This window comes from Xiphophorus hellerii, chromosome 8 (assembly GCF_003331165.1).
Source record: "Xiphophorus hellerii strain 12219 chromosome 8, Xiphophorus_hellerii-4.1, whole genome shotgun sequence".
Classification (NCBI taxonomy): domain Eukaryota; kingdom Metazoa; phylum Chordata; class Actinopteri; order Cyprinodontiformes; family Poeciliidae; genus Xiphophorus; species Xiphophorus hellerii.
In genome coordinates, this window is record NC_045679.1 from 7,089,730 (window position 1) to 7,105,583 (window position 15,854).

At 36.7% G+C, this 15,854-nt stretch overlaps 1 protein-coding gene across 3 annotated transcripts in view; it reads left to right on the forward strand.

Annotated features, from left to right (window-relative positions):
* The window catches only part of LOC116724432 (collagen alpha-1(I) chain), an 83,793-nt gene that overhangs the window by 31,382 nt on the left and 36,557 nt on the right, over positions 1-15,854 (forward strand). For all 3 annotated transcript variants that reach the window (XM_032570132.1, XM_032570134.1, XM_032570135.1), the window contains 7 exons: positions 8,952-9,599; positions 12,596-12,640; positions 13,012-13,131; positions 14,288-14,326; positions 14,407-14,460; positions 14,544-14,597; positions 15,727-15,834. In XM_032570132.1, coding sequence (XP_032426023.1) covers positions 8,952-9,599; positions 12,596-12,640; positions 13,012-13,131; positions 14,288-14,326; positions 14,407-14,460; positions 14,544-14,597; positions 15,727-15,834 — 1,068 coding nt within the window. The remainder of the gene's footprint in view (positions 1-8,951; positions 9,600-12,595; positions 12,641-13,011; positions 13,132-14,287; positions 14,327-14,406; positions 14,461-14,543; positions 14,598-15,726; positions 15,835-15,854) is intronic.

Genomic DNA, 15,854 nt, shown 5'->3' on the forward strand with positions numbered 1-15,854 from the left:
GGAAACTTTAATCCCAGCTAATGGTGGCGTGTTTAGCATGGGTGGTCCAACAGGGAACTGCACCCCCAACAGCGATGCTCTTAATCCCAGAGTTAACCTGCTGAGCCATTGAAAGCTACTGAGTCACAAGTCGCACGCTAGCCTGCTGATCAACACACACACACACCCCACACACACATGGAAATGTTTCAATACACCCACAAGTCTGAACATGAATGCTGTTAATGATTGATTTCCCTAGCAGAGCTTTATTATCTCATCACCTCAGATACTAAAAGTGTGATTAGAGTTTAAAAGCTAAAACTGTTTTATTTTCATTTATTTATTGTTATTTCAAGCTTCAGCTGCAACGTTTGTTTATATTTTGCTTCCAGGGATGAGTGAAATGATGCTGTTTCCCTTTAAAATTCTCTTAATTTTCCAGACTTTCTGTCGGTTTTCTGAATTTTATAGATCTAAGCTGCTTGTTATGAATTTAGTTTATGCATCATTATATTTTTCTCAGTTTATCTTCATTTCATCGTTAACCTCACACCTCTTGATCCACTACAATACATGAATTTTCTGAATTTTTGACCTCTCAAATGTGAGTTTTAGCAATTAAAGTCTAAATCTTACTGTTTAGTTCAGATTTAATCAAAGTTGTCAAGCTTTTCTTTTTTGTAGATTTACAATGTACAAAATAATCTTCACCTATAAAACTGTAAAATATCAAAATTTAAAGGAATTTTAATACATAGGAATGTAAGAAAAGACTAAACAAAAAAATCTGATTGCAGTGGTAATGCACTTTAATCACACAGAGAATAGAAATGTGTGTTATTATTTCAAGACACATGTTTTATTTTCTATAAACTAAGGTTATTTTCTCACCATATTTGGTTCGATTTGGGACCAAAATTGTAACATTTCTTAAATTTTCAGCTGCTATGGTTTTCTTTCACACTGAACTGTAAATTAACACAAAATTTTTGAAAAAGCTGTTCCCCTCCTCGCCTGTGGGGGCACTGTACCAAGAACCACTGAAGGAAACAGAAGGTGCAACTTCCTTCTTTGGAAAATGTAACAAAAATGGAATAACATTAGATTTTAGCAGTTGTAAGATTTCTTTTTTGTCTTGGGTAAAAAACCATGAAGCATTTCTCCCGCTAATGCTAGACTAGTATGTTTAATTTGGTTGTATTTACCCAGAATGCCTTGCGCAGTCGTCCACTTCCTGCTTTTGGAGCGGTCTCCGGTCCACTTGGAGTTCACATATGTAATCAAACTGAACCAGAGTTCACTTCAGACCAAGGTTTTTAGGCGGACCAGCATTCACCTTTTTGGTTGCACATTCACACTGGAAATTAACTGGAGTCAGATTCAAGCAGACTAAACAGCGCTGGTGTGAATGAACCCAAAGAGCTGACTTTGCTTAAATAGTAAAACATGACATGTGAGGTAAAGTCAGCAGAAAAGCAAGAGTTTTTTGGAAATTAAAAGTTACGCTACAGCAGCGTAAAATAAAGTAATTTTAAAACTGATCCACCTCTGAATTAAATGTAGTGAGCTGTTAAAGTCCTAATAAAATGTTCTAGACACTTTCAGGAACCCCAAAGTGCTGTGGATCAAAACCACTCCAGTTTGTTAAAAAGCCAGAAGCAAACCTGTCACAAAGAAATCAAACAAAAAACCCCTGATCCTGGTAGAATCCATTTTTCTGATGCTTTGAAACATCAAACTTCTCTTATCTTTAAACCTTTTCCATCTAAATTTATCTCCTGCAGCTGGCAAGACCCAGCCAGTCTGACTGCGTCTGCATACCTGAGTCTCGGCAAGATTTACCGACCTTTGCCATTCGATCATCCATTTGTAGAAGCAAGTGTTGTCTATAAATATATATAAATGTGTGTGTGTGTGTGTGTAGCTGAATCAGTTTGGCCTGCAGCCGTTCAGTCAGTCTGTATGGATTTCACATGGCTCATATCGGCTCCTGCAGTTCGTTCCTCAGTCACAGAACCTTCAGTCAGAGCATGGGGTTCCCCATCATCATCCGTCCTGTTTTTATTCCTAAAAACTCCATTAAGAAGTAAACAATCTTTGTTTTATATCAGGAATAACAGGCAGCAGTTGTAAATGACTCATTAAAGCGACGTGTTTTATAAAGATTTCCTGTAACAGGAACAGACTGCGCCTGCAGCGTTGCTAAGCGTTTCTACTGTAACCGAGACAATACCGAACCCAGACAACGTGATGGATGAGAGTCGCGTCTCTGCATGTCGGTCCAGTAGTTGCCTTAAAGGCTTTGCTCCCAAAGAATGAATGTGAAGACAGCTTAGAAGTGTTGATGCATGATAATATTAGGTAATCCATTTGATTGATGGAGGTGTATTTAGTTTTATATTTGCATGTACATACCACCAATGTAGTACCCAGTTTTTTATCAGCAGTTTTAAATGATCATTCCTTTTAGGAGTGTAAATATAAAGTGGAAGAAAAAAAAACAGATTATTTTCAAATGTTTTACAGTTTTGCATTTGTGTTCAACCCCCTGTACTCTGATACACCTCAATAAAATCCAACAGACCCCTATTTGGAAATTGAATTGACCTGTGTGTGATTTAATATCAGCATTGTTTGACACACTTTCGCTAATAATGGAGCTAATTCTTCCTTTAACATGACAGTTAACTTTCAAAGAGTTTAGCGCACTTAGCTTCCCATAAATTAACTTTCCCAGATAAATTCTAAAGCACTAAATTTCATAAATGTTCATTTGAATAAATTCTACATCTGTGTTAAGGTTTTGGTTGTAGACTGTTCAGGTATTTAGACGTTTATATTCATGCTCATATTTTGAAGTCTGTTTACGCAGCACGTTAGTTTCCACTCCTACCATTCTTTTTTTTAAAAAGAAACTTTATTGAACAAATGGAAGTATACAAGAAGCGAATGAAGTATACAAGATATATATTTGTGTGCAAAAATTCATATTAATTGTTTTGAGAGCCATTTTATTGGTACTTTGTTCATTCTCCACCAGTGGTGGGAAGTAACAAAGTACAAGTACTTCGTTACTGTAAGTATCTGTACTTTCTACTTCACCACATTTCTACAAAACCGTCGCGGCGTTATTCGTTACATCCAAGTCGCATTGCGTTTTTTTTTCCCCCATTAAAATGTGAAGTTCGATCCGATGAAAGACGTTGTGCATCAATAGCTGCCTTTCCGTTACAAACGTGTGAAAAACTTTGATATTCCGTTTATGTTGAAAAAACACAATTTTGCAATTAGACTGTTTCCATTAAATAAGAAATGAAATTAAAATAAAATTATTCACGTGATAAGTCTTTAAAAAACACGCGACATCATCATCCTCCTACCACTTCCTGTCGTCTTCTTTGTGTTTTCTATCAGTAGTAACATCCTGTTGTTAATTATGTGATTTGTGTGATGTGAAATAACTGTTTTGAGAAATTTATCTATTTGTACATGGCTGAAAAAACCAACTCATCCTAGTGCAAAACCTTTTTATCAAAAAACGTGATTTTTTTTCTCAAAACTGACATGTTTCCATTAAGCCAATTTATTTTTGTAATTTCAATTTGCACAATTTTATGGTTAATGAAAAAGCAGCTGCATAACAGCTGGATTTATACAGGTAATCAGAAGTGGACACAGCTAACTACATATAGGATCAAAAGCTTATTCATGTTAGAATGGCCTAGTCAAAGTCCAGAATGCAACTGAGAATCCATGGTGAGAATTCAAACTTGGACTTTAAATATGCTCCTTTGTGTGTGAGCTATTTCACACACAAAAACTGCGCCGTACAAAAAACTGGGCCGTACATTCTGTTTAGATGTGGAAATCTGGCAGATATTTCCTCAAATATTTGTTGCTATAATTGCAGCAACACATGTTTATGCAAAGCATTCCCTCATGAAGGCTGACTCGAGCCTTTGTAAACCATGTTTAATTTTCCTCATGTTATGTTTGTCTATCCTACAATAAAACGCAATAAACACATTGACGTCTGCGGTTGCAGAATTAGAAAAGGATCAATTCAAACAGTTTTGCGAGATACACAGTGTTTTAGAATAAAAACAATGTCCCTTTATGTTTCTTGGTAAGTGGGATATGGTAGCACATTTAGCACCTTTTTTCTAAACCACCCATTTTTATTTGCTTTTTATTTGTTTTTATTGGCTATGTCACATTCCAAGCACTAGAATAGACTTTTTGAGACTTTTATTTTCTGTCACTACTAAATATCTTAAAACCAGACCAAGCTAAATAAAGTTTCTGTTGTCAGCCCATGCTTCGTTATTCACAGCTTGCTATATGAGCCGCTTCCGGCACAAATATGTAACCACTTGCTATTGACAAACCAAAAAGGCACAGTCAGAACAAAGAGGATTTAATTTGCTTTATATTAAAAACGTTTGACATTTAACCTGGATTATAGTGACTAAAAACTGCTGGGATGGTTTTTGCCTCTCCAGCTCCTTCAACAGTAGAAGAGTTGTTGGGAAACAAAGTCTTGAGTCTGCTAGAGCTGAGCCTCGACGACAGTCGCTGTTGTTAACGTACATATAATACATCTCCAGCAACTAGTTGCCCTAAATGGAGCAATGAAATTGAAAATATTCTGACGACGTATTCCCATTCCAGGGCCAATATGTAGACATCATACCACTCCAAAACAGAAAAAATGAGTTTTGAGGTAAAATTTTGCACAAGAGTTTTAATTTTTCTGCTGAAATTGTCAATTTAAAAAGTAATAACCAACATTATTCTTTTGTGAAAGGCGTGATGTTGTCTTGGTGGACATATGTCCTGTTGACCAATCATGGTCAATGAAGGTGGGGTGTAACTGGGAGGAATGGGTTGTCCAATCTCTGTGCTATGCAATGACTAACCATGATGAACACCATAATCAAGTATTTGGTGGCACATAGAAGTACTTGGCACGATGGAGCAAAGGTTGACTGAATTTTCTGCTGTATTATCTAACTAGATAATACAACATTTGAGACTCAAAGCATGAATTGGACTCTTCCTTAACAGGCTAAGGATTTACTTTGAACTCGAGGCTTTACTGGGACTTAATGCCTTGTGCCAGAGTCTCATCTACAGTCTATCTCATAATTAGTGGGATAGGAAAGCTTCAGACTTCAGTTTTGACAGGAAATCTTGTGTTTTAACATTTGCAGACGTTGCAGACCAAAAACTTGGGATGAAAGTCAAGTCTGTCATCCCAAATTCTGAGCAAATGACTCAAATATGCTGAGAATTTGACTTTGGTTTGTCCTTCAAACACTTGAATCTCAACTTGAACAAAAGAACTGGAGCTTCATTTAATCTTCATTGCTCATTGTTATGCCTTTTTTTAAAGCAAGTTTAACTCATACAACATTAAATTGTTTGTTTAAGTGGCTTTTTTATGCAGTTGATTTGTCTTTTTTTTGACGCACTTACCAAATTTTCCAGCACCAAGAGGGTGTATGCATGCATGTGTTTATTTTATTGCTTCTGGACATTGTTGGCAGTTTGATGGTCATGACATTTGTGAAACACATTTAGCTCCTTTGTCTTGAACCACCCATTTTTAATTGATTATTAAAATAAAGTCATGCGAATGCGACATGCTCTCTTTCGGACACTCTTGGTTTAAGTATGTTGGTGTGCCTTCGGACATTGGGGGGGAAATGTGGAAGTGTTTTACAGTAAGTCTGAATATTTAAATTAGGTTTGTGGTTAATAAGCTGCTAAACTGTAGAGCTTTCAAACAAAGATCATATTTCATGAGAGCGCCACCCTAACGGTGCTTTTAGCCACTTCTATACAGACTGGTGACTTGTAGATGGATGGACTGACATGTAGCATAGTCTGTTAGCGAGCTAGCTGTGGATTTCTGAAAGGCTTCGTACCTTCAGGATCTGCTTGCCATCCCAGTCTGATCAGGATAACATTTCTCGGCTTATCTCCCAATAAGGGGGATCATGTGAAGGGTCAGTGTTCACCAGAACAGATCCAGTGTCGGCTTATCGGCTGCCTGAATGTTGTCTGAGACGACAGAAAGAGTAGAAGAAGAAAAACAGCCTTTGTTTTCATTCGGGCCCCCTTCGTCTGGTCTTGTGCCGATCTGCAGACCGGTGCTGATTTGACAGGCCGGGTGAAGTCAGGACTCGCTTTGCGCTTTCATTATGTCTAATATTTAATAACTGATGAAAGAAAAAGCCCTGTAAATGAGCTGATCTGTGATTATTTGGTCATGTTGTAATAAAATTACTCACCAGTGTTCAAATCCAGGTGAAATTACATGAAAAGTTTATCTGGAAGAGAACATTAATTAGGTAATAAATATTTCAGTCATGTGTTAGGTAAAATAAGTTCAACATCCTGAAGCAGCAATCTAATTTGGATGTAATTATATCCACAATTATGGGTATTAAATAATCGAATTTATTAAAAATGTGTCTGGAACGGACACTAGGGGGCATAAATGCAATACAAAAGGCCTACATATTATTTGTTTTCATTTTTTACCCTGATTTTATACTGACTTTATCCTGATTTTAATCACATTTATGACCCGCTTTATTATTATTATTTTTCTCCCATTTTTTAAATTAATTTTCACCAGATTTTTCTTACAATTTCATTCAATTAAATTTGTTACTATGCTTATTTTTTGGTTTGTTCTCTTTGTTTTATTACATTTTTATTGTAATTTTTTATTTATTCATTTATTTTCATCAGTCTTTTGAATTTGGGATTTTACCCTGATTTTACTGATGTATTTATTTTTTTATTTTTGTCATCCTGGCTTTTGTCCTGAATTTATCCTGATGTCGTCATATGGGTTTTTGTATCTGTTATATATATATAAATATTTTTTTCTGTTTACCTGTCCTGCTTTTATCAGTTGTTTTCATGGAAGGTTTGAGATGTTTTATCCTCATTACATTCATTTTATTCCGATTTATTTTTACAGTTTTCTTTTTATCACATTTCTATGCTGATTATTCTGGTCTTATTCTGATTTTTGTCTCGTTTATAAGAATTCTCATATTTTTCATATTTAAGTTTAAAAGTTTATTTTAAACTTAACATAAACTGATTAATTTTGGTTTCCATATCTATAAAACAGATTCTGTCCTTGAGGAGAAATAATGGTAACTATGGTAACGTTTCTACATGAAATGGCAACAATGTTTCTCCTTACTTTACAGCAACAAATCAGATTTAAACAGAACATTTAAAAATAAAAACAGCCTCCATAAATTGAGATGTGTGAAAATAATATTAAAGAAAAGTTTCCATTAGTCAAACAGACTGCTGCAGTTTGACTGATGGAAACATTTCAACACTACTTCAGCGTAAAAATTACTGTTTCCAAATGACATTTATTTATGCTTTTTCCATATTAGCTTATAACCTGGAGATGGCTCTCATTTGTTTTGGTTTTTCATGCTTTTGAACATAAATATTTGCAAAAAATACAACAAAAACGTAGTTTTTTTCTCCAGTAGTTTGAGTTGTCTTTGGTTTTCTTCTGCTCCGTATCTTTAACTGAACTGCGATTTCTTGTGGCCAAACGTTTTACAGTTTTGATGCGGGTGTCGGATTTACAGCACGGCTACCAAACTGATGAACATACGTTGGATGTGGTGACGTGTGTTAGTTTTTTACACCGCAGAATCTGGTGTTTGTTTAAAAAACCAGAAAGTGATTTTAAGTCATTGGACCGCAGACCGAACTCGTTCACACTGAGAATTTACAGTACTTTAGCATCTCGTTTACCCACAGCTCAAAAGTAATTAAGCAGTTGAACTATAGATGAGGTTGAAAATGACTTGAGTGGATCTTAAGAAAACACACACTTTCTTTTTGTGGTCTGTTTGCGACCGCATAGACTTGGAAAAGAACTGCATGCAGGTTGCAGCCATTGTTGTCAACTGTTTGTTTTTACAGGCTGCAGTTAGTTGGTTGCAGCAAAAGGTTCTTGGTTCAGATCCCGGAGTTGTGGAAAGCACTGAGTTAGGATTTTTTGAAGAATCTTGTAGGGAGAGCTCTTAAAAACATGTTTTTAATACCTGAAAACAGAAGAAATGCAATATATATATATTTTTTAATTCTGTGAGAACTAGCTTTTGTAGGAAAAGTCCATGTGAGAAAAGACTTCATCATCCGCCAGTCTGGAAGCTGCAGAAACCAGCTGACCCTCAAAGAGGCAACACAGAAGAACCAAGTTCAACAAGCATAATGTGGACTTGTTGAGCAGTCCCACCAGTCCAGTCCAGTCTGCTTTAATCAAACACTAGTTTGTTTGCCTAGAAAATCCATGTGTATCCATAATTGGACCTAAAAACTCCATCTACAAACCTCAGTCTCGGTTCAGTTGGAACCGAATCTACTGGACTATCAGGTGTGAAGACACCTTGAACACATAACATAAACCATAAGTTCAGACTGTCATAAAACTTTAATATTAAATATAGTTTTGTCATTACACCAGATTGTGGTTTGGGTTTTGTGACCTGTCTGGGACAAGCGAGTGTAGATGACAATGGATGGATGGCCGGATGTTTCTTTATTAGAAATAAAACAGCTTGTGTTGCTTTTGTGTCGATCCAAGTCCAAATCACAGTGAGACTTGGAACAGATCAAACCAGAAATATGTAGTAATATTTGCTTTAATCTCAAAGAAACAGTAAGGCAGCTGGACCCAATAATGGTAATAATAATTGGGTGCATATTGTTCCTCGTGTATTTTAGGTCTTTCTGTTTGTAGGATGTGTTTGAAAATCACTAAGTCAACATTTCGTCATTATTTGTTATATGTTCCAGACAATAAATCACATCTGCGAAGATTCAAACATGCAGTAAATGATGGATTGTAGACTAAATCAAATCTCTCTCACAGTGTCTGTAAAACAGTACCTAATTCTTTTGTTTCTCTGCAGAACGAATCTCAGCGACAAGAGTTGTCTCGTGGCGATGGGACGATACCTTCCAGGCCGAACCGAAAGGGTTCAGTGGGGCGTGGAGATGTTTTTGTGGTCGAAGAGGACACCGATTTGTTAGATCCCGTCTTTCAAAGCGGTGGAGTCGTGAACCCTCAGTGGAAACCTAGAAATGGACTGAAGGGAAGCCAGAAGGGCAAACCGGACGCGTCGTCTAAAAAAGTGGAGGAAAACATTACAACAGAGAAAAAGACAGACTCTCGGACTTCAGTGGTGTTTCCTCTAAAGCCCTCGGATAATATAATCGACTTGGATGTTGGAGGTTCCCCAAAGAAGCCCTCACTGGGAATTCCTCTGCTTCCCAAGACTCCTAGAGTTTCAACTGAGTCAAATGAACTAATAGAGGAATTTCCAGTGGAGATCAGCACTGTTTCACCTGCAACTAGTCAGGCCCCGATCACTGTCCAGACCACCAAATCACCGGTGCATCAAAACAAGCATGAAGGGAAAGAAACAGAACCAGAGAGAGGAAGCCCTCGGATTGTGACCGTTGTATCCAGAGAAGGAGATCTGGTCCTGGGATCTGATGGGAAAACGAACCGGCTCCGGAGGGGACGACCTGGCAGGATGGGAGCCCCCGGACCAGATGTAAGTCTGTCTTCATGCTCTTTGTGATTCACTTTTAAAGGGGGCTTATAAAGCAAAGTTTACATTTTGCACAATTTTGTGTTTCCATTTGAGTTTCTACTGCTTCTAAAAACAGCCTGAGCATTTTCTGGCAATAAGTTTATGTTTTCTGGTGTCTGGAAAATTAACCTTCTCAAAAACCTTCGGAATGTAACGTCACAAATCAGCAGGAACCGACCCTTCACCAAGCAATCCCAGCAGAGTCCGCGCGTTACCTAGCAACCCAAGCGGAGTTCCAGCATGTTTGGTCAGCTGGTTTTACTCCACAATGGCTGCGCATGCACAATAATAACGTGATTTATTGTTGATGCAGGATGCATCCAGAAACCACTTGCTACATCCTTGTTTTTTGTGGACGAGGCTCCACTTCTGCTTTTCAAAGATGTACTGGTGTGTAATTATTCATCTGTTTGCAGCCATTTTCACTTGGGAGTGTGAACGTTGAGTTAGGGGGCGTGGCCAGCAGCAGCTTATTTAGATTTAAAGTGACAAGACAGCTAAAATCTTATCATGTAAGAATGACTTTGCACAGAAATTGTAATGAGCATGTTCTGTATCTCCCATAAACCTATCCTAACTTGTTCAAGTAAGCATAATTGCTCACCTTTTAACAATTACAGGAAAGCCACCGCAAAGAAAAGTGTTGCTCGGCTCATTCTGGATGAGAAATGTTTCCTGGCGTCGCTGTTGCCAAGGCCATAAATGAGACCAAGACCCCCAAACATGGAAGTGATTTCCCCGTTTGCTTGCATTATATCAGAGTGGAGCTGAAAGTGGGAAAAGATGAGCTCCGAGAGATAAATGGTTCTGGTCTCACAGCTTTCTGAGCTGCTCTTCGTCAGCCGCCATCTGAAACCCATCAGCGACGGTTCTCATCGCTCAGACGCGTCGCTCCACATGCCTTTGATGCCGCCATGCGAGAACATGGAGCGGCCTCGTTGGTTTTTAGAACGTTACCGAGGTGACACTGTTAACCTTTCACTTCTGATTGGTCTGAAGGACTGAAGCTGATTCCTGTTGATTGGGTTTCCTGTTTTAGGAAACGAGTGACTGCAGGGTAGATGAGCCAAATGCCTGCTTGGCAACGTACATCTGGACTCATGTTGCTGTAAAATCCACAAGCCCACTCAGCATAATTACTGTGATTGGAGCCGGCTGGAGAGAGGAGGTTGTTGGTTTCACTCTTCTCATGTACAACGTTAGATCTTCTGTTAGTAATAGGGTTGGGCTGATAACTGAGTGAAAACACATTTCCTAGAAGATTCATGGGATATTTGACATATTACTTGGTTATGATGTTTTATTTATTCAGATTTTTTAAGTTTTAGACCCCACCCCCCCCCAGCCCACACACACACACACACACTATTACAAATATATTTCTTTGGCACCAATCAGCTGCATGTGAAAGGCAGATTTTTAAAAATGGATTCCAAATAAACAGTCAGTCGGACCCTAGAAACTATTTGTGAATCAATTCAACTATTTGTGAATTGAGCTAAAACTTCAACATGATTGATATAATGTTATTAGTTTTTCTTTTAGTTAAAAATGTTTTGCTTTGATTAGGCTTCTACTGAACTGAAAGTGTTAATTAACGTTAGTAATTGTTATGATTTTAGCTTATTTTTATTGAGCTTTGACTTGAAATGTGTTTGATCAAATTTATAGTCGTTATTTATTATGTTTATAGTTTTTTGAGTACTAGTTATTATAGTTTACACTTATTTGATTAAGTTATTTTATAATTATACTTTATCATCTATTATAGTTAGTAGTTATTTCTTTTATTATAGTTTGTTAGATTACTTGTTACAGTTTGTAGTTATTTGATGATTATTATTTATTATAGTTTATTTGCCTAAATGTCAAAAAGGAATTGTCCTACAACTACTAAAAAATTGTTTATTTTTTGATAAAATGCCTTTTTCCTAAACGGCTCTCGCTAGCTGTGCTCTTATGCTAATGCTAGCTTGTAGCATGTGAAGATTCGGTTTCAGTTTCTCATTTCTTTCTTTTTCTTATAGCCCATAGCTGGGCTGCTGTAAACAGTTTTGTTTATGTTCTTGTTTAAGAAAAAATAAAACTTTCTGTGCTGCTGCATATGTAAATTTAGGCTTTACTTGCTAGCTTGGCTAATACAGTATGAGAGAAGAGCTGTAGCTTCCATTATTTTCTTCTAACTGGAATATTTTAGTCAAATAACGTGATAAGAACAGCGTTAGTTAATGATTATTTGCAGATAGAACCAGAAACATTCCTAAAACTCTTAAAGTATCCGTTTATTTGGAATAAACTGCTATTGCTAGCTGTGCTCCAATGCTATCGGTAGCTTGTAGCATGTAAGAGTATGGCTTTAAATTTCTGGGGTTTTTTCCTTTTTATTTGAGTGTTTTGCTATACCACAGCTGTTGTAAACATTTTTATTTGTATCTTTACTTAAGAAAAAATAAAACCTTATTTGCTGTTGCATATGTAAGTTTTCTTTTTTAACTTGCTAACTTGTTTAATACAGTATGAGAGAGGAGCTGTAGCTTCCATTATTTCTCCTAACTGCAATATTTTTACTACGTTTTTGATGGCTGACATTACTTTTAGTAAATTAATGAAATAAATATGCTTTTTAAGGAGTGTTGGAGTGATGAGGATAACGTTAGTTAATGATTATTTACAGATGGAACTGAAGTTTTTAGCTCCTATTCACTGATTAGAGCTCCAGCTTCAGAAACAACCACAATGCAAACATTGAAACTCTCACTCTAATAGTTTTTATGCTAAATGGTTGCTACATTTTTATAGCGTTAGCTACTATTTTTCTAATTTCTTAGCAGCTAGCTGTACTGGAGTGCTAACCGTAGCATATATGTAAACAGGAGCAATGAGTGGCGTTAGCTTCTGGATATTAATATTTAACATTTTTTGTGAGTTTTATTGTCTTTGTGTTGCTGTTTTCATAGGGATGCCCGGGTGATCCTGGTCCTGCTGGGGTCAAAGGTGAAAAGGTAAGTGAAGCTTTGAGTTTAGCTGTGCTCCCATGCTAATGCTAACTTGTAGCATTAGCATGCTAGCTCCAAGTTGGCATGCTTGTCATCCAAAACTAAAATCAAAGAAGACTTCTGACTACAACTATTTGATATAAAAAAAACTTTCTAACTTTTAAGTTCTTCTTTTTTAATCCCCTTAAAACATAAATATTGTAAATATGTTTCACTATTATCAGTTTTAAGTTTCAGAAGATGTCAGGATAGTTCAAATTTGAGCACCATGTTTTGTGTTTTTGCTTTTTTATTGGGATGCTGTTATTGAAAGACGTTTTTATAGTGTTAAATATAAATCAGGAGCTAAATATTGTTTTAAATTTCAATGTTTTCAGGGTAAAAAAGGCATTAAAGGCAGAGCGGGTAGAATGGGCCAGCCGGGTTCGCCGGGACGTCCAGGTTTACCAACATTTTATCTGTGGAGGAACACAGCTGAGGAATGGGCTGCTTTTAAGGTACGGTCAGTATTATTAACCAGCTACCAGTGTTGGCAAGTGGTAAAATTAACTACATTGTTTCTAGAGACACAAATTTATCTTATCATGATGAAAAAATCCTTAAATAAATTTTTTATCACAATGATAAATTCCAAAGTAATGTAAATTGCAGGAGAGAATCAATAAATATAATAAAAGAAATGATTAAATGCAGTTGCTGTGATCAGTTTAGTGGTTAAAAACTCAACCTCTTTATGTAACTTATCCTAAAGACGACTATTTTAATCTGGGTTTGTTTTTTTAAAGTTTTTATTTGTGTTTGTGGAGCTTTTGACTGCAGTGCCGTCCATGCTACAAGTCAAAATGACCAAAATAAACTATTAAAATTCAATCTGTGTGGAGGGAAGTTTCTGTTAAAGTTTCATTAGTTTTTTGTTGAAAGAAACTGATGTGGAAAAATTTTCTCTTGCTTTATTTCTTTTTTTTTTGTTACTTATATGAATTATTATCATTTTGGTTCCTTGAAATACCAAAATTTCCACTCAACTTTATATTTTGGTCCTTCTGATGATGTAATTTTAAAATATTAAATGATTCATAATTGAGTAGACTTTTTACCAAATACTTTTTAAGTAATTTCTTGGATGTCTACTTTTTACTTGTTAGTAGTAGTTCTACTCTTACAATTTTTTAGAATAGAAAACTATAAAATTTTAGCATTTCTATTAGCTTTTTCTGTCAGTTTGTAGAGACAGATGTGTTTTTTATTAACCTAATTAGTATAAACTGAAACCTTGAAGCATCCATTCACCATTAATCATGAAGTTGTGTTAAATATTTGAGACGTTCCTCCCGATCCGGAGACATTTGGCCTCCAGATTGATGTAAAATCCTGGTGTTGCAGTTGTAGTGCGTGCAAGCCGGTGTTCTGCAGTCATCTGTTTTGCCTCTGCACCGGCTGCAGCTGCAAGTTGTTTAATGCGCGCAGCATGATGGAGAACCGCAGCTTCATCACAGAACAGGGATGACAGAAATAAGGTCTGTTTGTGGTTTTATGGTGATGCTGGATGTACTTTAAACCCAGATTCCTGGTCAAATATTCACTTTTACGCTGAAAAATGGGTTTTGTCTGCTTGAAATGTTTCATTCTAATTCTTGACCTTTTTATTTGCAGCAAACTAATTTCTACCAGCTACTGTCAGCTGGTTTTCCTGTAAGTATGAGGTGACACTACCAGCCTTTTCTTATGTAACACTGAGTTATTAAATTTGTTCCTTTTTGGTGAGCTTGCAGACTAAGGAAGGACCTGCAGGACCTCGTGGAGAGATGGGAAAACCTGGCATACAGGTAGCAAAAAAAAACAACTTCATTTAAGAAAAACTAATAAAGCGGAAGATGAGCATTTTTATTGTTATTTTCCTATTTTCCAGGGGCCACCTGGTGAACCTGGAGAGGACGGACAACCAGGGATCCCGGGAGAAATGGTACATTTTAAAAACAAAACGGAAAAACAGGACGATAAATTATTGTGATAAACGATAATATTGTTATTTTGAGACCATTTTCAATTAATATATTGGTAATGGCACAATAATGCAAGAACATATTCTCAAAAGAACTTTAAATTGAAACACAGGAACTGGAAGACATTTTAAATATCCTAAATAAACAAAGGAAAAGGTTTAGTTGAGACCAAAACACCAGACTGAAGACTTTTATCATCCAGATTTTGGTAGAAATACAGAGAAAGGAGAAAAATAATAAATAATGCTAATGGAGATTATTGAGCTTGTTTTAATTTATTATGCAATAAATTGATTTATTTCTTATTGTGACAGGCCCAATCGTGATTTTCACAACAATAAACTAAGCATGAACTATTTTAATGAAACAAATAATCAGATTTTTTATTAAAATTATTTAATTGATTCTCAGGAATAAAAACAGTATTTAGGTCAATCTTCATTTGAAAACACTTCCTGTATTTAGACAAGTTTTAATAGAGCAATTAAAATCAGATTTAGGTGCATTGAGGTTTACTTTAGTGCCCTAGTTACCATGACAACAGAAGGAAACCAAAAAGCTTGGACATTATAAGTTTGTGTTAGTACATTTTAATTTAAAAGTTGTAGCTTTGTCCTAATTTATAAAATTTATTGGTGTTGAGAATCAGTCTGTCCAGGGGCCGCAAATGGTCCCCAGACCTCACTTTGAGCATCCTCACCCTAAAATAGTTTCACTGTGTATAGAATAACTTTTGATTGCAATTTAAGCAACATTTCCATTATTTTTCTGACGTTTCATCCAAAGTCTTTTCTTGTTTTCTGGTTCTCTGCACTCGGGTTCTCTGACAGCGAACGTTTCTAAAAGTTCAGAGTTCAGGGTTAAATTCCCAAGCAGTGGCTTCGCTCTGAGCCCCTCCTGGATGTCCACGTTTTACACTTACTTTAAACAATATTGCTGGTTTTCAGAAATGGATGAACTGAGTACCGAAAACACAGCCCTGAGGGACGCCTGTCCCTTTTCAAAGGCTCCAATATGAACCAGGATTCTGTTTTTTCCTGGAGGAAGTTGAGCCACCAGTTACACTGTTGGGTTTATGTTGTCTTGCAGGGGGACCCAGGCCCCAGAGGGCCCCCAGGACGGCCCGGGACCCCAGGCAGAGATGGGGACGATGGGGCAGACGGTCAGCCGGGGGCTCCTGGACCTCCTGGATTGCATGTGAGGACAGATCGGGTTTT